Here is a 27181-nt window from a genome sequence, read left to right on the forward strand (position 1 = left end):
GTCTCAGGGCACACCAGTGCAGCTGTGATCCAGAAAGTTATTCAGATCTTCAGTTTTCTTTGTTTGGAAACTTTCTTCAGTTACGGTATTCTGCACAGCCTTTGATCTTCGCATGTACAAATAGGATTCAAACTCGCAAATGCAAGCTGGGCACTGAAATCTGGAAGCGTGTCTTATGGTTTGGCTGATGAGCCAGAGTACGCTTATGATTGAGTATAAAAACACAGGTAAAATTTGAGTATAAAAACACTGTGTTGTGAAAACACAGGTAAAAGTTTTTTTCAACCAATTCCACACCTCCCAAAATCCATCTGCAGGTTCAAATGGAGAGGAAGAAGGAGAGCCTGGTAGGTTTAAGAACATTTCCAGAATGAAAAGTGACTGTGGGCCTGAAATTAGACATGCAATCAAGTCCTGGCTTTCCTTTAGGAAACTGTGGGTAGACCTGGGAAAGCTGAGGCTTGGGATTGCCCTGGGATCGAATCTCAGCTGTCATTTATTTGCTGCAGAATCTGGGGCAAGCTATCTGAGCTTTTTGTGTTTCAATTTCATTTGTAAAATGTAAATAATAATCCCTATATTTAAGTTTGTTGTAAGGACTAGTAGTAATATATGTGAAATCTCTGACCCATAAACTTAGTAATTGGTAGTCATTATTATTATTTGGAATAATTAGTCTCATAAGACAGATGTTTAGTAAGATGTATGAATGTATGTGTTTTCATACAGACCAATTATTTTCTGCCTGTGGAGTCAGAGGCAGGGATGGAGTAGAGTATCAGAATTTCTTGGTCAAGTAATCCCAGAAATTGGTTTTAGTTACATGAAATCATTTCCAAGTGACCCACAGTCACCATTGGGGATGGATTGCGATTCTCCTTTAGGTAGAAAATGACTAAAAACAACTGAATAAAACAATTGAGTCTTTCTCTGATAGTTCTGATTTAATCACTGTGCAATATTTTAAAATATTCGTTTCATAACTACTTATCATGAAGACAGAACTTATGTATTTAGCTAAATAAAGAAATTGATATAATATTGCCTTACATCAACAGGGAATGACTAATCCATCTCATGCATATGGTTCAATTGAATTAGGCTTGGGGGGTGCAATGTTAACTCACTGGTAGAATTCTTGCCTGCCATGTGGGAGATCCGGGTTTGATTCCTGGCCCATGCACTTCCCAAACAAACAAGCAAACGAAAAACCAACCAAACAAAAATTGAGCAAATGAAGTTCCAATAAGTGGATACTCAGATGGAAAAAGAATGAAATGTGACCCCCGTACAGCATACAAAAAAAAACCCAAAAAAACTCACTTGACTTGGCTTAGATATTTATTTACCAAATTCAGGACTTGAAAGGTTTTGGTGAGAGGTGACACAGATTGAACTATGGTTTTAAGAAGATATCTAAAACTGTTTCTGGTTTGCCTCTGTTAACTTGCCCAATACTCTTTAAGATCTTCCCAATGAGTTCTCTTCCTAGTTAGCATTAAGAGGTACAATTTTGTTCCATTGTAGCTTGCTGTTACATGATTTCGACTATAAAGAAGTTCATACCATGTTAAAAAACCTGATATTTTAGCTTGTAATGCCGATCTCTGCCATAAGTTAAGAGTCTACTGTATTTCTTTTGATGACAAATCCTTATAGAAATCATAAAAGCAGAGATTTCCATTCATTCACTGTTGGCCATATGCTTTTAGAACTTTTAAGTTTTGAAGACTGTTTTGCATACTAGTCATTTCTATTTGTGGGCAAATTAATTGTGTCTTTGGTGTTACCTGTAGTATGGTTTCTTTTTAGGTTTTCAAGGGACCTTTTAAAATTTTTTTGTTGTTAAATATAGCATATATACAAAGAAAAGAAAGAAGAACCAATGATTTTCAAAGTACGCTTCAACAACTAGTTATAGAACAGATTTCAGAATTTGTTGTGGGTTACTATTCCACTATTTCAGATTTTTCCTTCTAGCTGTTCCAAAACACTAGAGGCTAGAAGAAATATTTTTTCTTTTCTGTGTGTGAAAAATAACATATATACAAAAAAGCAATAAATTTCAAAGTATATCACAACAATTAGCTGTAGAACAGACTTCAGAGCTGGGTATAGGTTACAATCCCACAAGTTTAGGTTTTTGCTTCTAGCTGCTCTAAGATATGGGAGACTAAAAGAAATATCAGTATAACGATTTAGCAGTCATACTCATTTGTTAAACCCGACCTTCTCTGTATAACTCCACCATCACCTTTGATCTTTCTCCCACTCTTTAGGGGTGTTTGGGCTATGGCCATTCTAACTTTTTCATGTTGGAAGGGGCTATCGATAATATGGAATAGGGGGATGAAACTAGTTGATGTTCTGGAGAAGTTTTTGATAACGTCCATTATTTTAAAACCTCGGGTTTTCTGTATCATTGCATCATGTTCTTTGTTAGTCGTTTAGACCCATCTTAAGTTATGTAACTATTAGCTAGTAACTTTTAAAATTTGGCATAATAAAAAATAAGTAACTATGGATGTTCATGACCAGAGAAGATCAAATAGTCAGTGAACAGGTTGTAAAGCATTTAGTATTGATTCTCTTAAAATAGTTCAATAATGTTAGACCATTCTTATCATTTCTCTTGGCTCACTGGAAACTTTTTCCATGTATTAAATTGGCAGTTTAGGTAACTTCATAGCTCCCAGAAAACACTGGGGGGTTTCTCTCAGCATAAGCATATTTATATATCAAAATTTATGAGGCGCCCTCTGTGTACAAGTTACTTTCCAAGTGTTGGATATACAGTGGTGAGCAAAATGTATATGGACCCTATCCTCATGGCACTGAGAAACTAGTGGTTCATTTTGCTCAGCTAGAAACTTTTTACATTTATGTGAACTATAAATAGTCTAGTTTCTTTTCTACACTATTGCAAGTCTGGTAAAATCTAATTCTGCACTTTCTCTTCATTACTCTGCTCGACTATGATTTTTATACAGGTGAAAGATTAAAATGAAAATCAAGGCTGTTATTGAAGGAGGAAAGACATTTTAAAGCATGAAGTTTGAGACTGATGTGTGAAGAGTACAAGGGTAGCCTTGCTGTTTGCACTGGGTGAGTGGGATTTCTTTTTTTTTGAGTTGAATGTAGCATGTGTATGACAAGGTTCCTGTCTTCTAGATCACCAGCTTCCCAGTGAGGTCTGACAGCTTGGTCTGTTTTGGAGGGGAAAGTTAATAATGAAGGGTGGGGGCGAGGTACTGAGACAAGGCAGAGTCTTTCTAAGAGGAGAAACCCTTTAATACTGAGCAGAGTGATGTGGCTGCTCTAGGGGGATATGTTGGCTGGAGTTCAGGATGCAAAGCTAAGGCATATCTAAGCTTAATGTTCTACCAGGTAGCATATGACATAGCCTATTTTATAACCAAATGTGTGGCATCAAACTGTGTTTTGTATTTTTTTGTTGCATGGGCAAGCACCAGGAATCGAACCCAGGTCTCTGGCATGGCAGGCGAGAACTCTGCCTGTTGAGCCACTGTGGCCCGCCCTCAAACTGTGTTTTAACATGATCTTTTACCAATTAAAAATGGCAAAAACATGCAAGTCTTTATTTTTTTTTTGCATGGGTAGGCACTGGATATTGAACCCAGGTCTCTGGCATGGTAGGTGAGAACTCTGCCACTGTACCACCATTGCCCAAGATGCAATGATTTTAAATTAGTCATTTGCTAAACTTGATCTTTGAACCAGTGTTTTATTTTGTTATTGCATGGGCAGGCACTGGGAATCGAACCAGGGTCTCCAGCATGGCAGGTGAGAATTCTGCCACCAAACCACCGTCGCACTGCCCCAGTTTGATTTTTGATGAAAAATACTATACTTGGCTGGAGTGGAATTAAAACCAACCAACCGAAATATATGTAGCGATGGTTTCCTAAAACTAAATTTATTCTGAATTTATGTCTTGCCTATTTTTGTAGTATATTCTAATGAAACAATAATAGTAGATGGCCGTTGCTCATTAAAAAAAAATGTGCTCACTTGGCAAGTTGTTGTCAGTCTTATTTAAGACACACAGGTGTTTCTTTGGTTTTCCTTTGTTTTTAAAAATTTACTGGTTATTGAGATCCAAAAATCTTGGAACCATTGCTGTGGATTAAATTATACGTAATTGCATCAAAATACAATGAACCATATTGGGATATGGTTTCTCTGCTGTTTCTCATGCTAAATGTGTCTCCATCTGTGAGATTTATGCCCTAGGGTTTATGGTGCATTGATATAAAATAGGGTGCTCTCTCTATCCCCAGACTAAGTTAAATTGATTTTTTTATCCGTCTTTAGCAGAAAAGGAAATAACCTATATTTGTTCCATTGTTCCGTGTACTGAGGTCAGGAAGCAAGTACCTAAAAAGCCTCTGTATATTAAAAAAGCTTTTTTTTTAAAAGCCATTTTATTAGTACTGGTATTGGGTATTTTAATTAGTAGTATGTTTTACTTGCACCTTGAGGCTGTTCAAACTAAGAATGTAATTCAAATAAGGAAAATAATATCTGTTGTTTTGGAATTCCCACACCTGCCATCTGGGCTTTTACTTTTAGGTATTGAGGTTGGCCAAGAAGCTAGAAGGAGAAAAAAAGGAGATGATTATGGGGAGACATGAAATGTTTTAAACTTAAACTTCTTGGAAAGCTTGATACCTAGCTAGTTTTCAAATTGGTAATGCTGTTTTCTTCACAACCCATGATTCTTTTTTTAAGATAAAACTGAATTTTTGCAAGAAAACTGTTTTTTTTTTTTTTTTTTTTGCATGGTTTACATGTTTCTGGCAGTGTTTCCAGAATTCTGTGAATACTCCACTGATAATTTGATTGTGAAGTGGTGGATGAAACTCACAAAACAAGAAAGTTTTGCTAGGAAATGTCTAATTTTGTTACTTCTATATAAAGTAAAGGGTATACTTCTTCAAGTTCTTACAATTCAGCTGTACATGAGTTAACGCCTCCTACTTTTCTTTTTCTTTTCAGCTTAACTTTTTTATTTTTTTGAGTGAACACATCCACTCTCTTTTTTTGCTTGAGGCTGAACTATATGCTTTAGACTTAATTTTTAGAGCTGAAATTCTGTTGACTTTGGATACCTTTGCTGATATTTTATTTACCCTTTCTTCTTTCACAGTGCAGTCATTTTTGGAGAGTCTGCCAAAGATGAGGCAAAACTTTGGTGTAGAAGGTGCATGCAAACTTTTCGGTGTGTTTTCATTTAAACATAGCACTTGTAAAAAGCTCATTGTTGAATTCTAAACCTGAAAAAAGATTTGTCGATTTTTTTTCCCCTTCCAGACAGAACCTAAGCTACACAGTTAGTACAAGTTCGTCTTTCAGACATTTTCTAGGTAAATGAAATACTCACCTTAGCTTAGACCACCAACTAGACATTTTGTTTTAAATATATTATTGAAAAAATTAGGGCTCCTGTTGCTTTTTGAAGCTTTTTTATACCCCCATTAAAAAAAAAATTCCATTGCTTATAAATGACTTGAGTTAAAGATGTCTGAGATTAAGTGTTTAGGAAGTCAGAAAATGAGTGTCTGATTCTACTTTATCCCTCCCTTCCTCTATATCTTTTTTTTCAAATACCTTGAATATAGGTAATAACTTTTTGTTGTTTGATTGAACAAGATATTGCTTTTTGTGGATGTTCTAAGGCTGTAGATCCCAACCCCTTGCATAATGTGTTCTTAGAAAATGTGACAAAAGTAGAGGTTTTAGAAATTTAAGCTAAGGATCCAACTCACCACATTCTTTTAATTCTAAGACCCAAACTGGCTGTATGACAATGTATAAGGAAAAGTTGTAGGTCTCTTTTAAAAGTCGTTGGAAAAAGCCAGACCTTCATGTCATGCAGAGAAGTCAACGATGACAAATCCTTAAAAGAAGAGTCAGGGCTACATGGATATATAAATATATAAACAGATACAAAATGTATTCTACAAACAGAAAGCGTGACTATTATATAAACTTCAAATATGAAAATAGTGTAATATAAGAATTGTGTCAGTCACCTTGGGAAGCCGTATATTTAACCTCACATTGCTGTTGTGCCAAGGAATTTGGAATTATCTTTATTGATTTTGACACCGCTTTTTTTTTCTCAGAAAGCTACAAAACTTTACTGAAATGAAAAAATACCGAAATACATGGAAATGTATTTCACATTCATGAAAAGATGCCTTAATATATTACAGATGTCATTTCTCTGCAAGTTGCTAGTATAGATTCAGTACAATCCCAGTAAATGTCTCAGCAGGAGTTTTTTTTTTTTTATCACAATCTACTTTAAAAAAAAAATCACAATTGACTTTTTTTTTATTTTTTATTTTTATTAATTAAAAAAAGAATTAACAAAACAATTAGAAATCATTCCAATCTACATGTACAATCAGTAATTCTTAATAACATCACATAGTTGCATATTCATCATTTCTTAGTACATTTGCATCGATTTAGAAAAAGAAATAAAAAGACAACAGAATAAGAATTAAAACAATAATAGAAAGAAAAAAAACAAAAAAAACAAAAACAAAAAACCTATACCTCACATGCAGCTTCATTCAGTGTTTTAACATAATTGCATTACAATTGGGTAGTATTGTGCTGTCCATTTCTGAGTTTTTATATCCAGTCCCGTTGTACAGTCTGTATCCCTTCATCTCCAATTATCCCTTCTCTCTTTTTTTTTTTTTTTAATTAATGGAAAAAAAGAAATTAACCCAACATTTAGAGATCATACCATTCTACACATGCAATCATTAATTCTTAACATCATCACATAGATGCATGATCATCATTTCTTAGTACATTTGCATTGGTTTAGAAGAACTAGCAACATAACCGAAAAAGATATAGAATGTTAATATAGAGAAAAAAATAAAAGTAATAATAGTAAAATCAAAACAAAACAACACAAAACAAAACAAAAACCTATAGCTCAGATGCAGCTTCATTCAGTGTTTTAACATGATTACTTTACAATTAGGTATTATTGTGCTGTCCATTTTTGAGTTTTTGTATCTAGTCCTGTTGCACAGTCTGTATCCCTTCAGCTTCAATTACCCATTGTCTTACCCTGTTTCTAACTCCTGCTGAACTCTGTTACCAATGACATATTTCAAGTTTATTCTCGAATGTCCGTTCACATCAGTGGGACCATACAGTATTTGTCCTTTAGTTTTTGGCTGGATTCACTCAGCATAATATTCTCTAGGTCCATCCATGTTATTACATGGTTCATAAGTTTATCTTGTCTTAAAGCTGCATAATATTCCATCGTATGTATATACCACAGTTTGTTTAGCCACTCTTCTGTTGATGGAGATTTTGGCTGTTTCCATCTCTTTGCAATTGTAAATAATGCTGCTATAAACATTGGTGTGCAAATGTCCGTTTGTGTCTTTGCCCTTAAGTCCTTTGAGTAGATACCTAGCAATGGTATTGCTGGGTCGTATGGCAATTCTATATTCAGCTTTTTGAGGAACCGCCAAACTGCCTTCCACAGTGGTTGCACCCTTTGACATTCCCACCAACAGTGGATAAGTGTGCCTCTTTCTCCGCATCCTCTCCAGCACTTGTCATTTTCTGTTTTGTTGATAATGGCCATTCTGGTGGGTGTGAGATGATATCTCATTGTGGTTTTGATTTGCATTTCTCTAATGGCCAGGGACATTGAGCATCTCTTCATGTGCCTCTTGGCCATCCGTATTTCCTCTTCTGAGAGGTGTCTGTTCAAGTCTTTTTCCCATTTTGTAATTGGGTTGGCTGTCTTTTTGTTGTTGAGATGAACAATCTCTTTATAAATTCTGGATACTAGACCTTTATCTGATATATCATTTCCAAATATTGTCTCCCATTGTGAAGGCTGTCTTTCTACTTTCTTGATGAAGTTCTTTGATGCACAAAAGTGTTTAATTTTGAGGAGTTCCCATTTATTTATTTCCTTCTTCAGTGCTCTTGCTTTAGGTTTAAGGTCCATAAAACCGCCTCCAGTTGTAAGATCCGTAAGATATCTCCCAACATTTTCCTCTAACTGTTTTATGGTCTTAGACCTAATGTTTAGATCTTTGATCCATTTTGAGTTAACTTTTGTATAGGGTGTGAGAGATGGGTCTTCTTTCATTCTTTTGCATATGGATATCCAGTTCTCTAGGCACCATTTATTGAAGAGACTGCTCTGTCCCAGGTGAGTTGGCTTGACTGCCTTATCAAAGATCAAATGTCCATAGATGAGAGGGTCTATATCTGAGCACTCTATTCGATTCCATTGGTCGATATATCTATCTTTATGCCAATACCATGCTCTTTTGACCACTGTGGCTTCATAATATGCCTTAAAGTCAGGCAGCGTGAGACCTCCAGCTTCGTTTTTTTTCCTCAAGATGTTTTTAGCAATTCGGGGCACCCTGCCCTTCCAGATAAATTTGCTTATTGGTTTTTCTATTTCTGAAAAATAAGTTGTTGGGATTTTGATTGGTATTGCATTGAATCTGTAAATCAATTTAGGTAGGATTGACATCTTAACTATATTTAGTCTTCCAATCCATGAACACGGTATGCCCTTCCATCTATTTAGGTCTTCTGTGATTTCTTTTAGCAGTTTTTTGTAGTTTTCTTTATATAGGTTTTTTGTCTCTTTAGTTAAATTTATTCCTAGGTATTTTATTCTTTTAGTTGCAATTGTAAATGGGATTCGTTTCTTGATTTCCCCCTCAGCTTGTTCATTACTAGTGTATAGAAATGCTACAGATTTTTGAATGTTGATCTTGTAACCTGCTACTTTGCTGTACTCATTTATTAGCTCTAGTAGTTTTGTTGTGGATTTTTCCGGGTTTTCGACGTATAGTATCATATCGTCTGCAAACAGTGATAGTTTTGCTTCTTCCTTTCCAATTTTGATGCCTTGTATTTCTTTTTCTTGTCTAATTGCTCTGGCTAGAACCTCCAACACAATGTTGAATAATAGTGGTGATAGTGGACATCCTTGTCTTGTTCCTGATCTTAGGGGGAAAGTCACAATTGACTTTTTAAAATATTTTTGTGAAAAATAACATTTATACAAAAAAGGCAATAAATTTCAAAGTGCATTGCAACAATTAGTTGTAGAACAGATTTCACAGTTGTATATGGGTTACAATTCCACAATTTTAGGTTTTTACTTCTAGCTGCTCAAAGGTACTAGAGACTAAAAGAAATAGCAATATAATGATTCAGGAAACATACTCATTTGTTAAACCCTACCTTCTCTGTATAACTCCACCTTCACCTTTGATCTTTCTCCCACTCTAGGGGTATTTGGGCTATGGCCGTTCTAACTTTTTCATGTTGGAAGGGGCTGTCGATAATATGGGATAGGGAGATGGAACTAGTTGACGTTCTGGAGAAAATGGCCTCTCTGCATTTCAGGACTTATCTGGTCCAGGGACCCATCTGAAGGTTGTAGGTTTCTAGAAAATTAATGTAGTACATGGAACCTTTGTAGAATCTTATATAATGCCCTAGATATTCTTTAGGATTGGCAGGAATGGTTTTGGTTGGGGTTTGGCAAGCTGTGATAGGTAGCAGTGTCTCATTAAAGCTTGTGTAAGAGTGACCTCCAGAGTAGCCTCAACTCCATTTAACTCTCTCTGCCAATGATATTTTATTAGTTACACTTCTTTTCCCCCTTTTGGTCAGGATAGCATTGTTGTTCCCATGGTGCCAGGGCCAGACTCATCCCTGGGAGTCTTCTCCCATGCCGCCAAGGAGACTTTCACTCCTGGGTGTCGTGTCCCACATAGTGGGGAGGGCAGTGATTTCACTTGCAGAGTTGGGCTTAGAGAGAGAGTGAGGCCACATCTGAGCAACAAAAGAGGTCCTGCAGAAGTAACACTTAGGCATGCCTATAGGTAGTCTAAGCTTCTCTGCTGTATACATAAGCGACACAAGAGTAAGCTTCAAAATCAAGGTTGGTTTATTGATTTGGGTTGACACTGCTTTTTAGATTTTGGTGTTCTTGATTGTTTTGGAAATAGCCATTAATGATTAAATTGAGTAGTTGTAATGTGGGGTTAATACTTTATGGAACTAAAAATGAGATGTAACTGCACTGCATGTGGCATTCAGCATGCATTGTAAGTGCAATTGGCTCTTCTTGTTGCTGTCTGTACCTCTGGCAAGCTGGAGGTAAAGGGTAAGTAGCTCATTATGACGGTGAAGTTCAGCTTTCCTGGGAAGAACAGCCAGATAACTACCAACTAGAGGACCAAGGGGTGCTGGTTGAAATGATGTATGTACCCTAGAAAGGCCATGTTTTAATCAAAATCCCATTTCGTAAAGGCAGAATAATCCCTATTCAATACTGTATGTAATTAGATAATCTCCCTGGAGATGTAACCAAATCAAGAGTAGTTGTTAAACTGAATTAGGTGACGACATGTCTCAACCCATTTGGGTGGGTTTTGATTAGTTTCTGAAGTCCTATAAAAGAGGAAACATTTTGGAGAATGAGAGATTCGGAGAGAGCAAAGAAGAATGACATAGCTACGAGAAGCAGAGACTCCTTTAACCAGCGACCTTTGGAGATGAAGAAGGAAAATGCCTCCCAGGGAGCTTCATGAAACAGGAAGCAAGGAGAGAAAGCTAGAAGACGATGCCATGTTTGCCGTGTGCCCTTCCAGCTGAGAGAGAGAAGCCCTGACTGTGTTCACCATGTGCCTTCTCACTTGACAGAGAAACCCTGAACTTTATCAGCCTTCTTTAACCAAGGAATCTTTCCATGGATGCCTTTGATTGGACATTTCTATAGACTTGCTTTAATTGGGACATTATCTTGGCCTTAGAACTGTAAACTAGCGACTTATTAAATTCCCCTTTTTAAAAGTTATTCTGTTTCTGGTATATTGCATTCTGGCAGCTAACAAACTAGAACATAAGGCAGCTGCCCTAAGCATCCAGGTCTACTTGGGTAGGGGAGCCAAGTCAGTTGTTCTCATGAGCTGCTGGGCCAGCCTGATCCTGTTCCCATGCCTGGCAAGTACTCCTAGGAGCCAGTTGCTAATAGAACTCTGAGATCTGTTGGGCAAGGATGTTCTGTTCTTGAAGGACTGCCTGGGCCCAGACGTGGAGAAAGCCTGTGCTGACCTAGCTACTGACTCTGTGATCCTGCTGGAGAACCTCGGCTTTCATGCAGAGAAAGAAGGGAAGGGAGAGGAGACTCCTGCAACAAGATTAAAGCTAAGCCGGCCAAAATAGAAGCTTTCTGGGCTGTACATTACAAACCAGGGGATTTATATGTCAGTGATGCTTTTGGCACTGTTGACCAAGCTCACAGCTTCATGGTGGGAGTGAATCTGCCATAGAAGATCAACACTTTCTTGATGGAGCAGGAGGCGAGTTACTTGGCCGAGGCCTTAGAAAGCCATGAGCGACTTTTCCTGGCCATCCTGGGCAGAGCTAAAGTTGCAGACAAGATTCAGTTGATCACTAATATGAGATGATCATTGGTGGTAGAATGGCTTTTACTTTCCTCAAGGTGTTCAACAACCCAGAGATGGTGCTTTCTTTTTGATGAACGGGTGGCCAAGTTCCTCAAAGACCCAGTGTCCAAAGCTGAGAAGACTGATGGGACCGTTACGTAATCTTGCCTGTTGACTTTGTCACTGTTGACAGGTTTGATGAGAATGCCAAGGTTGGCCAAGCCATTGTGGCCTCTGGCATACCTGTGGCTGGCTGGGCTTGGGCTGTGGTCCTGAGCGAGGCCAGAAATATGCCGAGGCTGTGGCTCAGGCCATGCAGTTTCTGTGAAAGGACCTACAGGGGTATTTGAATTGGGGACTTTTACCCAAGGAACCAAAATGCGGTGTAACATAACATTATGAGAGTGATTTTCATGCCTGATTTAGACATTCATGCTGAAAATAAGCAGCAAAGGATTTTTGGAAAAGTTTTGCATAGCAGGCATCACTGAATTAAGTTTATCTGTCTTCCAGGTTGGGTCTGCTTTCTGCTGTGCTTCTTTTCAACGGTGCATGTATATGTGTGTGTATGTGTATGCATATGCGTGTATATGTGTGTGTGTGTGCATGTGTGTATGTGTGTGTGTGCAATCTTCTACATCGCTATGTCCTTGAATTATTTCTCTTGACTGGCCTGTTTACTGTTGCCCAGCATAGCAGCTGCTGCCTTGTGCATATTCAGCACTCCAAGACTTATTCCAGCGAGTGGTGCTTCATTTCTTGTAGCCAAGCTGTACCTAATGTTAAAAACGTCTTGGGCTCTTCTGAGGGGACTAAAACTTCATGTTATATCATGCTATGTCTACAAAGATATCATGATGTTCGTCGGTGTGTTTTCTATTTGGGGCTTTACATCCTGATTGCTGCTTTGTTTTTAATTGCCTATCACTGATTGAACAATTTCTGGAGTGTTAGCTTTCTCAGTGCAAGCCAATGTTTTTTACTTATTTTTAGATTTATCAATGTGTGGCATTTATGTACTGATTTATGTAATAATCGGAGATTGATTTGCATGTCAGTTTATGAACGTGCCCAAAGGGCCTCATTGTCAAGGCACTGTCCTCTTCTGTGTCAGCTGTGCTGACAAAGCCATAGCTGACCTAATGCCCATCACCAGTTGAACGAAACAGGCATTCCTAACAAATATAGACTCCTTCAATTATTTTATGCAGCCAAGTTTAAAGATGGAATAAGGTTCTTGGAAGCTACTATCAGTATGTTTCAGGTCTCTAGGAAACTCATAACTCTACAGGTAACCTAATATATAAAAGTCATCATGTCAGAGAGCCATTGTTTAACCAGCACTGATTCAAGTTTATTTGCAGCCAAGATAAGTTTCTTAGATTTCCCAACTTTTCTTATTTGCTATTTCTTAAACTTTTGACTGTTTGCATTAGAGAATATTTCCTGGAGATGATTTTCTCTTGAGATTTTTTTCTTTGTTATTAAGATGAAATACCAAGCAAAACCCCATGAGGGTAGGAGTCTTTTGTACCTGTCTGGGAAAATGCTGTACATCTAATATTAGACCAGTGTATCATTTGGTAAGGTCTAAGCAAAGCACTGGACTTAACTAGCAACTATCTTAATTATATTACCCAACCTCATATAGAGCTCAATTTTTTTTCAAATTGTTTCTTGTTCCTTCTTCTTATCCTCCATCAAAGGTTAGCCAAATGTCTGTCTGGTTCTTTACAGTGTCAGTCCAAGTTTAGCTAGTTCTTAGCAAAGTTTTACAATTTTGCTTTTAGATTTGTTTTGTGGTCATCATACCCATTAGTTTTTCTGATGGAGCCAATTCCAGTGGCATATTTGAAAATCATCTGAGTGTTGGATTTGCAGAAAGGGTTGCCTCTGTGGTACTTGCAAAGTAATCCCGTTGAAACTTGCTATATTTTGTCTTTTTAATTATTTATTCCAAATCTCTTTTTTTTTTAGAATTGCATGCAGCTGTGCTTTTAAATATGTGTAATGCTCCTGTACGATTCACTGTGGATGCCAGACTTATCTTATCTATATTAATTCTTGGTTTCCTGCACTCTAGAGACAGGAATAAATAGTCTTCTTGGATGAGAGTGGAACAGGAACACTTGACTTTTTTTTTTCTTTTTTTTTTTTTAACCACACGGATACTATGACTAGAACCTAACTCAGACCTCCTTCAACCCCTTCTTCGGTGTGTAATTAGAACCACATTGATTTGTATTGCGGTTGGCAGCCCCTCACTGTTGCCTTTTTCTACTTGTGACCTTTGATCTCAGTGACCTTTCCTGGGGTTAGTCCTAGGCCCTTTTCATTGTGTTGGAACTGAAGTGCTTCATGTGGAGTTGATTATTTCCTTGCTCATTTGGCTTTTTTGGTGCCATAACTCCAAGTCACTGCCATTTTCTTCCTCTACTTTTGGCTGTTCACAGTGAAAGGAAATGCCTTTGCAGGCAGCGGATCAGTTTGTATGCCTGACTGCCTCAATTGAGATGGCGGAGAAGTGGGGGAAGGGTTGTGGAGTCTGTAGGTGTCAACATATTTTAAAAGTTGATCTGAATGACTGTGTGATCACACATAAAATTGGTACTATGGTGAGCTAACTGCCTTCCAGACTGGAGGGTGTGAGTTCTGGGAAGAAGGGAGAACTGCAGGTTTTTGACAGGGGACTGGCTATTTGATATCCAGCAGCTCTACTGTTGTAACATTTATATGTTCCTCCTACTGACTCAACTATGTGGCAGGTCTGAGAATACAGCATTGTCAGTTGCACAGGACTGCTTTCCAGGACTCTCCTTAAAGAACCAAGAGTAACCCCCAGAGATTAACATGGTAGCTATTAGACAGCATATTTATTGGCAATTGGACTTAATAAGAAATAGAGCTCCCTGCACCTCTCCTCTCTGGCTCCCCTCCTGCCCCGCCCACTCCTGGAGTAAAATCAGTGCAGGCTGTGTGCCAGCTGCGGTTCTCATTGTCCAGACCCATGCGGGCGACATGAGGACGGCCGCTGATCAAAGGTGCTGGTGATCATAGAGGGGCAACAGCTCAAGGAGGGTGACCAGTCACCCTAGACTGTGCCACCTGCGAAAGGTAGACGAATGTGGCATTTCGTGACATTTTGAGATTCGTTTTTTTTTAAAGAGGAATTTACTGCATTGCTAGTTTACAGTTCTAAGGCGGAGAAAATGTCCCAATTAAAGCAAGTCTGTAAAAATGTCCAATCTAAGGCATCCATGGAAAGATACCTTGGTTCAAGAAGGCTGATGAAGTTCAGGGTTTCTCTCTCAAGTGAGAAGGCACATGGCAAACACAGGCAGGGGCTTCTCTCTCGGCTGGAAGGGCACATGGTGAACACGGCATCATTTGCTAGCTTTCTCTCCTGGCTTCCAGTTTCATGAAGCTCCCCGGGAGGCGTTTTCCTTCTTCATCTCCAAAAGTCACTGGCTGGTGGACTCTCTGTGTCTTGGTGTTGCTCTCTCTGAATCTCTCTTTCCAAAATGTTTCTTCTTTTATAGGACTCCAATAAACCAATCAAGACCCACACAAATAGGTGGAAACATGTTGAAATTCATTTTTAAAACAAAGTCTGAGTGTTAGATTCCGTTCCAGAATATCATTTTCTGTTTTTTCACTTTTCTTTTGAAATCTGTCATCAGTAGTCTTGATAATGTATACTATTTTGAACGAGGAGCTTTTAACGCTTCCCCTTTCCTTATGGGCGCCCACAGTTCCACATGCTGTTGCCTCCCAGATCTCCAACTGGGACCCCAATCTCTCTCAAAAAATTTTAGACCCAAGTGTCCATCAGCAGATGAATGGATAAACAAAATGTTGTATTTACATACAATGGATTACCAGTCACACATAAAAAGGAATGAAATTCTGATACATTGTTACAACAGAGATGAACCTTGAAGACATCATTTGAGTGAAATAAACGACACGAAAAGAAAAGAAAAACCCATCAAACAAAAAACTTTAGGCTTCTTGCCCCCTGCCTATTAGATGTCTCCTTATAGAGTCCCATGGATGTCCAGCTCAACTCATTGTTTCCACGCCTTTGGATACGCTGTCTTCTTTCCCTTCCTCCCTCTCAAGATAACAGTGACCCACACACACATATTCAATCTCTCCTGCTTCTCATGTATTTCCTGTGTCTTGGTAAATGCTCATTCACTTCCTTGCCCAAGTCAGTAATGTGGACAACAACCTGATTTCTTTATTTATAGCCAAAGCAGTGGGGACACGGAGATGTGGACAGATGAGTGGATTTCAGAGAAGTCAAAGAGGTGCATTCTTTCCAGTTTTTCACTAGGTCTTATCGATTCTGCCTCTTCAATGTCTTTTAAATATGTCTATATCATAAAAAAGTTGTGTATCTTTTACGTTTATCCTCACTGACATTTCTGTGGTCCAGGTAATCATATTCTTCTGCAGCCACCTGCTGACCTCTCTTCCTGTCCTCAGCCATTCTCTGCATTGTGGTGGAGATGATTTCCCACAGGTACAAGCCTAATTACATCCCTTGCCTGCCTGCAAGCCTTTAATGCTCCCCTCTCGGGATAAACACCAAACTCCGTCACATCATTTATAGGGTTCTTCAGGCTCTGGCTTTTGCTTACCCATGAAGCCTGTTTTCTTACTGCTTCTCATCCTCCTGTTCTCTCTCTCCTTTCCAGCTCTGGCTCACTTGGTTGCCTTGCCTCTGTACCACGCTCTTTATTCCTTCTGCTTGGAATACCACCCCCTCTCTTTCTTCCTCCACTCCCTCCCCAAGATGTATCCTAGGTTCACCTAATATTGTCTCCTCCCAGCAGTTCTTGTCAACTTTCCAAGTCTAGGTTAGGTGCCCTTTCGGCTTTTCCTGCAGCACATCTACTTGCTTTCTTCTGTTGTTTGCCTATTCTTTGCTTAACTATTAAATCCTGAAAACTCTTATTTTCTGAGAACCCTGCCTCTTAGTGAAAACCATTTGAATTAAATTTAATGGAGAAGGTCATGGTTATCTCACCCAATCGGAGATAGCCAAACAGTCTTCACAGATAGAAAAATACGTCAGTCAAATAGTGAAAACAAATTTGTAGAAGTGATACACAGTATTTAGAAGGTAAGTAAATGCAGTTTGTTCTTAAGTATAATGTAATGAGATTATTGTGCTCACCAAAGGAGGAAGAGAAAACCTGATGGAAGTGCTGGTGACAGAGGGGGGTTACGAGGGAAGGGTAACCCCACTCTGTCTTGGGAAGGTGGCAGAGAGCCAGGAAATCAACTTTGAGCCAGGCAGTCTTTCTTGAGGCTCATAAGTTATTTTACATTCAGACTATGCTGTTATAGCACATAGGGAAACATCTTAGAGCAAAATAAAGGTTCAACACATGTAAACGGTGCTCACACATTCCAGACAGGGGTGGTAGAAGATGTTAACTATTCTCCTCGTTTGGAATTTACACAAAGCAAGATATCTTGGGTTCATCCAAACATAGCAGGCAATTCACATTGTTCTTTTGAATATTTTCTAACTAGAAACTATGGTGCCCTCATGTAAATTGGTGAGTATATCTTTGCCTGAAGCCGTGTTTTGGTTTCCTTGGCTACTCAAGCAAATACCATGAAATGGGTGGAGTTAAATAGTGAGAATTTATTTGCTCAGGGTTTTGAGGCTAAAAGAAAGTCCAAATGAAGGCGTATTAAAGGCGATGGTTTCTTCCTGAAGGCTGATGTTTTGGGGACTCGTTGCTGGTGGTCCTTGGTCCTGGGCTCCTGTGTCACATGGCTGGGCACATGGCAACAGCTCTGGCCTCTCTGTTCTCCTCTGGGTCCATTGATTTTCAGCTTCTTGCTTCTGTGGTTTTCTCTCCCTGTCTTAATTTTATTCTACATATAAAGGACTCCAGTGATAGGATTAATACTCATCCTGATTGAGTTGGGCCACATCTTAACTGAAGTAATCTTATCAGAAGGCCCTATATACAATGGGTTCACACCCACAGGAATGGATTAGATTGAAGAACAGAGCTCCGAACTACAAGCTATAATATTCAAGTATTACCTTTTAGAGTGCGTTTCTTTAGTTTCTGGTTGAAAAGTTATACCAAATACAAAGAAGTCATCCAAATACTGGACTGACTTTCCAAGATTCAATATGACAAAAAGTTGCCATGTGAATAATCGGTATACTAGATAAGCCTGAAATTTAATTCCTGCCCTATTTGCTGCTTTCTCTCACCCAACGATAACCTCATGTGGCAGATGGTGCGTTTGTTTTGTCTGTGGTTGAATTTCCAGTATAGCACAATGCCTGACACATAATAGGCCTGCAAGTAAGTATTTTTTTAAAATAAAAGATGAATTTCTCTGCAGTGAACTCTTAGTATTTTTTATCCTCTCTTTGATCATAAGACACTTTTCTTTAATTTAAAGTTATGTACATACCCTTTTTGCTCAATAGGCTGCAGTTTCCTTTCATACAGAAATCTAGTGGGATTCCTCTTCCCACTGGATCTTGCCCAAAGTAGATATATTATGCATGAAATGAATTGACTGAAAGAATAATTTCTTGAAAAAGTAGGGTTTTTTTGGAGACGTTTATGTAGGAAATGATGTTGTTAGCGTCTTAGCCAAATTATTTAAATATTCAGAGTGGAAAATTGACCAGAGATTTAAGTTGGATTAAGATCAGGGTAGTTTAGTGCGTTAAGAAAAGTGTGTTGTATATTTGGCTTCCCTAACCAAAATTATCCCAAATTAATCTTGGTAGTATTTAATCAAGAACTTTTAGGCAAGCATGTTTTATTTTTTCTTTTGTTTAGTACCTACAGATACCTCTTTTTCTCAGCAGCTGAAAAATAGCATGTTATAAAATAGATGATCTGAACATAAGGATCGATGTGTTTTTATTTTTTAAGAAGAAAATTACTGTGTTTCATGCAGAATAAGATTCCTTCAAATAGGAAACCAACTGAAAGAATTACCTATTTTGAAAACCTCCACTGATCCCAAAGCCAGGTGTTTTGCTCACGAATTAATCATGGTTATTCTCCAGCCTGAAAGAAAGCTGTTGAGTCAGTCTGATATAGAAGTCTAGCGAGAGGGATAATTCCGAAAGGCAGGTTTAATCATCCTTACGAAAGCAAAGACAGTGCTTCAGAAACAAAGGAATCAAATCTAGAAATTCAGGAAGGACTTTTCCCCAAAGGATTATTCTGGCAGCATGTTGAAAAGGGGTTATAAAAGCAGTAAGTTCACAACCTGAACAGTAAGTTAAGTAAACATTAGGAAAGTATTTCCTTTCTTATTGTAAGATGAGGCATACCTTTTTATTCCCTTTGCCAGCAGAAATGCTCCTAAGCGTGGAATGGCATATGAAGGACAATATGTTATGCTAACGAATTGCTTTCTATATAGATGCGAGGGAAAGGCTTAAGGAATGCCCCATAATTTAGAAAATACCAGCTGTTTCTTAGTAAAGTCAGGACAAGTCTTGGGAATAGCACAAAGCATTCATAACTGGGGAGCCCTCCAAAGATTTTTACCACATGGAGGAAAGAATTCTTCCTTCATTTGTAGGTTTAATGGGGAATTAATTGCACTTAGCTGTTGTATTTTATTTATTTATTTATTTGTTTTGTCCCTTGAGTTGCCCAGGGGTGCAGCCTCTTTCCTGAGAAGCCTATAATCACAAGTGTTTTCCTGGAGTAAAGAGACAACTAAGCATCTTTTCTGATGCTTATTCAGGTACTCAGAACTACACAGGAGACACTGGAATTGTGTTGACCTTTGCCTACCGCTGAAGGTACAAAGGAAGTAGAGGAAGTTCTCCATGGACCTGTTAGTTCTTCTGAGATGAGTGCAGGAGATAAGCTTTAATAGTTCCATTTTGCACCTAGGTTATTGATTCATCTTAGCAGTAGTCTATTAATAAAGTGATATTGAATCCAATTTTAAATCCAACCCCTTGAATTATTTTCCTACCTCTAGTAGTTTAGGGAGTATATATGTGTACGTATGTTACATGGACAAGAAAAGCAGTAGGGAAGGGAGAATAAAATTTGAAATGTATGGTAATTACTATTTTGAATGCCAGCGGATGTTCCCATAAAGTGTGGCCGTCTTCGCATCCAAATTTATTTTAAGAGAAAATGCATGTTATTAATTAAAACCACACAGCATAACAATAGTATCATACTGTACCACAGGTTTTAGATAAAAAGTAGAGATTTTGTGTCCATGGTACTTTTTGTAATTGGAAGTTCAGGGATTGACAAGTTTTGACAAGATGTGGCCTGTGATGTCCTTTCCTTTCTGCATTTACTTTTTTTTTTTTTTAATTATTTTTATTTTTTGTATGTTGCATGGTAGGGGTCACGTTTTATTCTTTTTCTGTGTGAGTATCCTGTTATTGCAGCACCATTTGCTGAATTTTTGTTTATTTGGTTTTTTGTTGTTTTGTTTGCTTGTTTATATGGAAAGTTCATGGGCTGGGTATCAGACCTGGGTTTCCTGAATGGCAGGCAATAATTCTACCACTGAACTATCCCTGCACCCCTGCATTTACTTTCATGTGAATTTTGAATGTCATTTGAAAAAGTACTAATAGATTAGGCAGTGAAATTTGCTTTATGCCCTATCAGATATTTTAATTAATTGCTCAAATCAATGTTTTGTATCCATGCTTTGCTTTACCACAGTAGAAGGAGCCAAACCATAAGCTGGCGAGCGGTGGGGTTACCCCCACGTGCTGATGGTTGTTTTGGGGGTTGGGGAGTGGGGTTAGGTGGTGCACCCATGCTGTCATTTTGGAAAACAGTTGAAATGTTTGTACTCCTTGGCCGAACAATTACACTTCTAAAAATCCATCCTAAGGACATAATTAGAATAGTGGTTAAAGATTTATGGACAAAGAATAGTCATAGTATTATCTGTAATAGCAAAAAATACATATACACATCTATACACATGTGTATAAGTAAGGAAGGTAGCCTAATTATCCAAAAGGAAATGGTTAAATAAATTAAAGTGTATCCATCCAAAGAGTATTTGGAGCTGTTAGAAACTATGTTTATGAAGAATTTTAATTAGGAAAAATGATTGTGAGATGTTCAATGAATAAAGCTAATTTAACACTATTATTGCCTTTATATTCTGCTCTCAATTATAAAAATAAACACTTTACCTAAATTAGAAGGAAATGCATCAGAATGTTGGTGTATCATGGGATTGCCATGTTTGCTTTCTTTTTTATGTTTTATGTATTTTCTACATCTTCTATCATGGCTGTGTAAGATTTTTTTTTGTTACTGAGTGTTGTAGAAACTTTCTGTTTATAAAGGTAACATATTCATTGTGGAATATATGAAAAATACTGAATAATTTTGGGTAACTATCACTAGGCATTATGTTAAGAACACTGGGTGCTTAAAAAATTTCTGAATGAGAGAAATACTGAAGTTTTAAAAAACGACAGTGTTATTTTAATCATAATTCTATACTATCTGGTGATTTAAATAAATTCTATTTGTAATTTTTATAGATATAATTTTTGTGTGTGCTGTATGGTGGGGTCACATTTCATTATTTTTCCATGTGAGTATCCCGTTATTTTTAAAAAAATATTTTTATTGACAAAATAACATGCAAAAACAAACATTCTTAACATACAAACGTTCCATACATGGTGTACAATCAGTGGCTCACAATATCATCACATAGTTGTGTGTTCATCACCATGATCATTTCTTAGAACATTTGCATCACTCAGGAAAAGAAATAAAAAGAAAAAAGAAAAAACTCATACATCTCATACCCCTTACCCCTCCCTCTCATTGACTACTAGTATTTCTATCTACCTAATATATTTTAACCTTTGTTCCTCCTATTATTTGTTTGTTTTTTTAATCCATACTTTTTACTCATCTGTCCACACTCTAGATAAAAGGAGCATCAGACCCAAGGTTTTGACAATCATACAGTCACATTGTAAACGTTCTCTTTATACAATCATCTTCAAGAAGCCAGGCTACTGGAGCACAGCTGTACAGTTTCAGGTACTTCCCTTTAGCCACTCCAATACACCATAAATTGAAAAGAGTATCCCATCGTTGCATCACCATTCATTGAATTTTTGTTTGTTTTTTTTGGGGGGGGGGGAGTGCATGGGCCGGGAATCAAATCTGGGTCTCTCGCTTGGCAGGTGAGAATTCTACCACTAAACTACCCTTGTACCCCCATATATTATTTTTGTATGGGAATATTTGAATGTTATGTTTGCTAGAAGAGAGGTCAAACAACCTTTGGCAAGTGACATGTCAGAGGAGTGTGTGGTGTGGTGGGCTGTACTGAGGGTCTTTTCTCTGCTGCCCACTGTTTCCAGACAGAAGAGGGGGCTACGAGGAGGCTGGGATAACAGCATCTGTACAGAGGAAATGGAGAGCTGTTGTGACCCTTGCCAAGACCAATTTTATGGGTGAGAAAGTTGACGTATGTCAGGGCCAGTGACTGGTATCTAAGAAGATGGCAGGAGACTTAGTTCAGTGGTGGTAAACTTGGCAAGCAAAATCTTTCATTTGCTGGGGCAATACAGGGGAAATGATATTTGGTTTTGGTTTTCCAATAACTTACTAGTCAGACAGCAATAACACTAATTTCACTAAGGGTTTGCTGTTTTTGACAAAGACAGTACTTACGAAAATGACACAGCACTGAATTTTCCAGTCGTGCTGACAACGTGCTCTGACTTTTTCATATAATATGACCTAACCCTTCTCTCATCAGTGATGTTTACTTGTGAGGTTGGTCTGGGGCCGGGGTGGGGGTGCGGACGTTGGTGGTTACTGAATATAATTTCCAACTCCCTGGACCCACCTAACACTAGAATCCAGGTCCTTGTTCTCTGATCCCAGTTCTCTAACAAACTGTGCAAGCTTGTCGCGGATAAACGTAAACCTAGTCAACAAATATTTAGTCAAGCCTAAGACCATCGGTGCTTTCTTCCCTCCAAAATCAGCTGAGAGTATGTTAAGAGTAAGTTGATAACATGGGACAGGACTCCCAGGGATGAGCCTGGCATCATGCAACTGAGAAAGCTTTCTTGACCAAAAGGGGTAAAAGAAATGAAACAAAATAAAGTTTCAGTGGCTGAGAGATTTCAAATAGAGTTTAGTGTTTCTTCTGGAGGTTACTCTTAGGCATTATATAGATAACTATATCATTATATAGATATTCTAGTGTGTCGGAATAGCAAGAAGGAAATACCTAAAACTGTTGAACTGTAATCCAGTAGCCTTGATTCTTGAGGATGATTGTATAACTATGTAGCTTTTATGGTAAGACCATGTGATTGTGAAAACTTTGTGATTGACACTCCCTTTATCCAGTGTGGGCAGATGAGTAACAAGTTAAAGACAAAAAAATTTAAATAAATACTGCATGGAGGGGGAGAGATAAGGAGTATGGTATGCAGTGGGTGTTCTTTTTTATTTTTTTGAGTAATGAAAATGTTCTAACATTGATTGTGGTGATGAATGCACACCTATACAATGACACTGTGAGCCACTGATTGTATTCTTTGGATGATTATATAGTATGTGAATATATCTCAATAAAATTGTACTGAAAAAAAAACAAGTTTCACCTGTAAAAATAAGTTGATAGAATGATAAAAATTAATAAGAGAGATTCTTGTATGATAATATTTAGATAGCAGTAATGGGCTGTGAAATTTTAAAGGACAATTGTAACTCGGTAGATCATGTGGTAGAGTTAAAATTGACTCTCAAAATTTGTGTCATTGGTTTTTCATAAATAACCGAGGAAAGGTTTTTGGCAAAAGAAGAAACAGTACCCGTTGTCCTCACTTGCTTAGGAAAATGTCTCCTATTAACAAGTAATTTGAATGTTTTTTTTTTTTTTTTGCCTTCAGTGGTTTCTAGTGGTTGTGGCAGTTCTTACCCTGGAATCCAGTGAAAATTCAAATGAACCAAATCAGTGCTCACACAGTTGGCCCCCTCTGCCAATTGAGAGATCTTTGCCCATGTTTGAAGAGAAGTCTGTACAAAAAAATCCAAAAGACAGGCCATGTCCTGGCATTCCATGATATCCATAAACTTGGGTTTATGACTTTTAGATTTTGTAGTTCTTGGCATAGAGAAGATGAACAGACCCTGGGAGGCAGGATTTGGTTTATTAAAAGCCATGCTAAAGGCACCTTACTTTGGTTAAAAGTAACCATTCTTTGGAATGAAGGAATTTGCACATAAAATCTTGACTTCTAAGTTGTCATTGCTGTAGCCCTGCTTTTTTCTTTTTTGATTTTTTCTCTTTTTTGAGAATCGAACCTGGGTGTCCCGCATGGAAGGCGAGCATTCTACCCCTGAACCACCCGTGCACCCTTCTGTCATTACATTTTATTATGCTCCGTGGCCACAGCTCCTCCGTGCAGTCCTTTCCAAGCAGGGGCATGGGGGAGAATTTACAGCCACAATAACAAGTCTTTGGATCCCTAGCCTAGCACAGTGGTACATATATATATTTTATTATTATTTTTATTTTTTAACTCTTTTTATTGTATAGTATAACATATATACAAAGCAAAGAAATAAAAAAGCAATAGTTTTCAAAATGCTCTTCAACAAGTTGTTACAGGACAGATCCCAGAGTGTGTCATGGGCTACCATATTATCCTCTCCTATTTTTCCTTGTAGCTGCTCCAGAATATAGGAGGCTAAAGGGCTTAAATACTTTTTTATCATCACAGTCGACTTTTTTCCTTCTTTTTTGTTTTTTGTGAGAAACAACATATATACAAAAAAGCTATAAATTTCAAAGCATAGCACACTTGTGGTATATTTTGTGATTCTTTTCTCATATATGAATCAATATATGAATGAAGGAATAAAAATCTGTTGTATCTCAAATACACTGAATTCAGTTGAGATGGAAGGTCTCATTAAATGCCACTCTATGAAATATATCCGGGAGTTGCTTTATATTAAGGTTTATTTTAAGAAACATTTATTAAGTGCCTACTTTTTGTTAGGCATTCTAATTTTAGAAAGTTGAATATGATGCCAGACATGGCCTCAAAGAGTAAATCATTATGTAACTAGGTAAATTGTGCAACAGAGTAATGAAGATAATGATCAATCTGTGCTCAAGGTGCAAAGGATGCATGGTGGGGAGAGAACTAACCAGACCTGGGGGAGGGTATGGACAGTGTCAAACTTCATTGCTGCCCTTTTCTAGCAGGGAGCCGTCTGTGTCTGCTGCCTCTTTCCTTCCTGTTCCACCCTGAGCCCACCCTTTTGTCCCATCTACTCCATTGAAACCACTCTTGTCAATATCACCAGTGACTTTCGTTATGCCATTCATTTTGTCTCCTCTTACTCGTTTCCCAGCAGGGTTTGAGACAGCTGATCACTCCTTTCTTCTAGAAATGTTTTTCATTTTTCTCCCTGGACACAACTTCCCCCTGGGGACCTATATCATTGACCACTGCTCCTTCTCCATTGCAAGTTGCTTCTCTATTTGATCTCTAAAGGTTGGAATATCTCTGGCTTGGACCTGGTGTCTCCTCTTCTGTGTCTCCAAATGGTCCTTAGAGAGAGCTCACCTACCACTAAGGCTTTCATGGGTCTAAAATCTACATTTACAGCTGAGTTGACCCCACAACTTCAGATGCATAGATACTTGAAGTCTCAACTCACCTTGACCAAAACAGAACCATTGCCTACCCCCCTCTTCAGGGTGTCTCCCCCTCCCCAGTCTTCTCCATTTCAGCATACAGAGCTATCAGTCATTCTCTTAGACCTCAAGCAGGAGTTGTCCTTGTCACATCTATCTCACACTCCATACCCAAACCATCAGCAAGTTCTGTTGACTGTACATTCAGAATATATTTAGAATCCAATCACTTTGTACCACCTCCGCAGTTAACTCAGTTGGTCTAACTCACCACATCATCTCTCTCCTGGGTGATGACAGAACTTCTTAACTGTTTTCCCTGCTTTCACTCCTGCCCCATTTCACCAGCCAGCGATATTTTTAATAGCATAAATCAGATGTCTCTTTTCTAAATCTTTTGAAGGACTTGCCATCACATTTAGAATACATTCCAAAAAATAATGAAAAGTTAAGACATCACCATTACCTTCGGAGCTGGATGTGATCTACTCTCCCCTTCCTCTCGGATGTCCCCCCGCCTTTCCTGGCTCAGCCCATTCTCACCATGCTGAGCTCTGTCCCAAAGCAGGCTGCACATGTGGTCTTCTCTCGGTGTGGAACAATCTTCCACGAGGGTGAGACCCCCTACTGTAAAAAAGGAAACAAGTAATACCCATCTCATAGGGCTGTTGTAAAGATTAAACTACTTGGTATATTAAAAACCCTTAAATGATGTCTGGCACACAGTAAGTACTATTTGAGTGTTAGCTGCTATTTTGTTGCTTTTGTTACTATTTTAGGGAACACAGGGGAAGGAATACATTGTTGTGTTGGTTGGTGAGCTTTAGATGCTTGTAACATGTACCAACAGAAATGCACTAGAGGCAGCTGGATGTATTGTTTTGGAATGGCTGGTTCTATGTATGGAGAGAGGTACTCTGGTACCTTGGAGGAATGAGCAAACCTCCTAACTCTAATTTAGCTTGCAGAGGTGAGTTTGATTGGAAAGATATGGATCCTTAAGTGCCTTATTTGCTTTAACTATATACAGAGCTTTCAATTGAGGGCAGCCACCATGCTGAAAATTCTGGCTATTCAGATACAAGATGCCAGCTATTTTGTTGGCTTAGTTGGTGTGTTTTTTGTTTTAGTGAATCAAGGCCTGGGTTTTCCCCCTGAAGTCTGTTCTGCCTACTTCTGTAATTTGGCGCTATGCATCCACATCCTGGGTCCTTCCAGACACTGCTGTGCATTACTTGCGTGTTTCTCTGCTCCACTGTAAGTTCAGGTAAGTGTATAAGGAAAGTGTTCTGATCGAAGCTTTATCTCATGCTTATCCTATGAAAAACAAATTTCGGCTGCAACACCTTGCTGATAATAGTGGTTTCTAAAGACATTTCTAAGATTTGTTTGACCAGGTTCAGAATTCACAAACTTGATTAGTTAAGGAACTTAGGGACCTTTGCTTAGATCCCTGAGTAGCCGCTCTTCTGGGCATTCGCAGGCCTTCTCATCAGTTCTTTGTAATTTGTTCCTTTTGTTGTCTTAAAAATAAATGTTTTACAATTGTGTTTTTATTCCAAAAGGGTATGCATTACAAATTTCAGCCCTATGAAAATTCTGAACTTGGAAATTATAGCAGGAATGTAATGCTGACAACATACCACCAAAGAGAAATTTTTGAATCAGCATGTCTTAGTATCCAATTTGGGGTGAGAGGATTTGGTTTAAATCCCAGGTCTGCCACTTTTTCCCATGACCTTGCTGAAGTGATTATCCACCACTTGGGGTTATTGAAAAGCTTCAGTGTGTTTATTGTTAACAGTATATATAAACACCAAATTTGACACCTGGCACACGTGTTCTTTTTATTTTGTAATTGTATAAACGTGTGTATATATGAGATATAAACAAATACTGTGGTGTTCATTAAATTCTGTTTATTCTGTTTGTTAAAAATACTGCATAGCTGTATTAGATTTGGTAAGGGAAAACATAAT

The 27181-nt window shown here is 38.1% G+C and overlaps 1 protein-coding gene and 1 pseudogene across 7 annotated transcripts in view; both read left to right on the forward strand.

The window, feature by feature from the left end:
* The window catches only part of CDON (cell adhesion associated, oncogene regulated), a 123376-nt gene that overhangs the window by 17650 nt on the left and 78545 nt on the right, over window positions 1-27181 (forward strand). For all 6 annotated transcript variants that reach the window (XM_077112507.1, XM_077112502.1, XM_077112508.1 and 3 more), the window contains exon 2: window positions 26333-26469. In XM_077112507.1, coding sequence (XP_076968622.1) covers window positions 26394-26469 — 76 coding nt within the window. In that variant the 5' untranslated portion in view covers window positions 26333-26393. The remainder of the gene's footprint in view (window positions 1-26332; window positions 26470-27181) is intronic.
* On the forward strand, window positions 10231-22811 carry LOC143643978 (phosphoglycerate kinase 1 pseudogene; annotated as a pseudogene). Its single transcript, XR_013156413.1, has 3 exons — window positions 10231-10236; window positions 10879-21568; window positions 21895-22811. The product of XR_013156413.1 is annotated as a phosphoglycerate kinase 1 pseudogene (transcript).

Source organism: Tamandua tetradactyla, chromosome 8, assembly GCF_023851605.1.
Source record: "Tamandua tetradactyla isolate mTamTet1 chromosome 8, mTamTet1.pri, whole genome shotgun sequence".
NCBI lineage: Eukaryota > Metazoa > Chordata > Mammalia > Pilosa > Myrmecophagidae > Tamandua > Tamandua tetradactyla.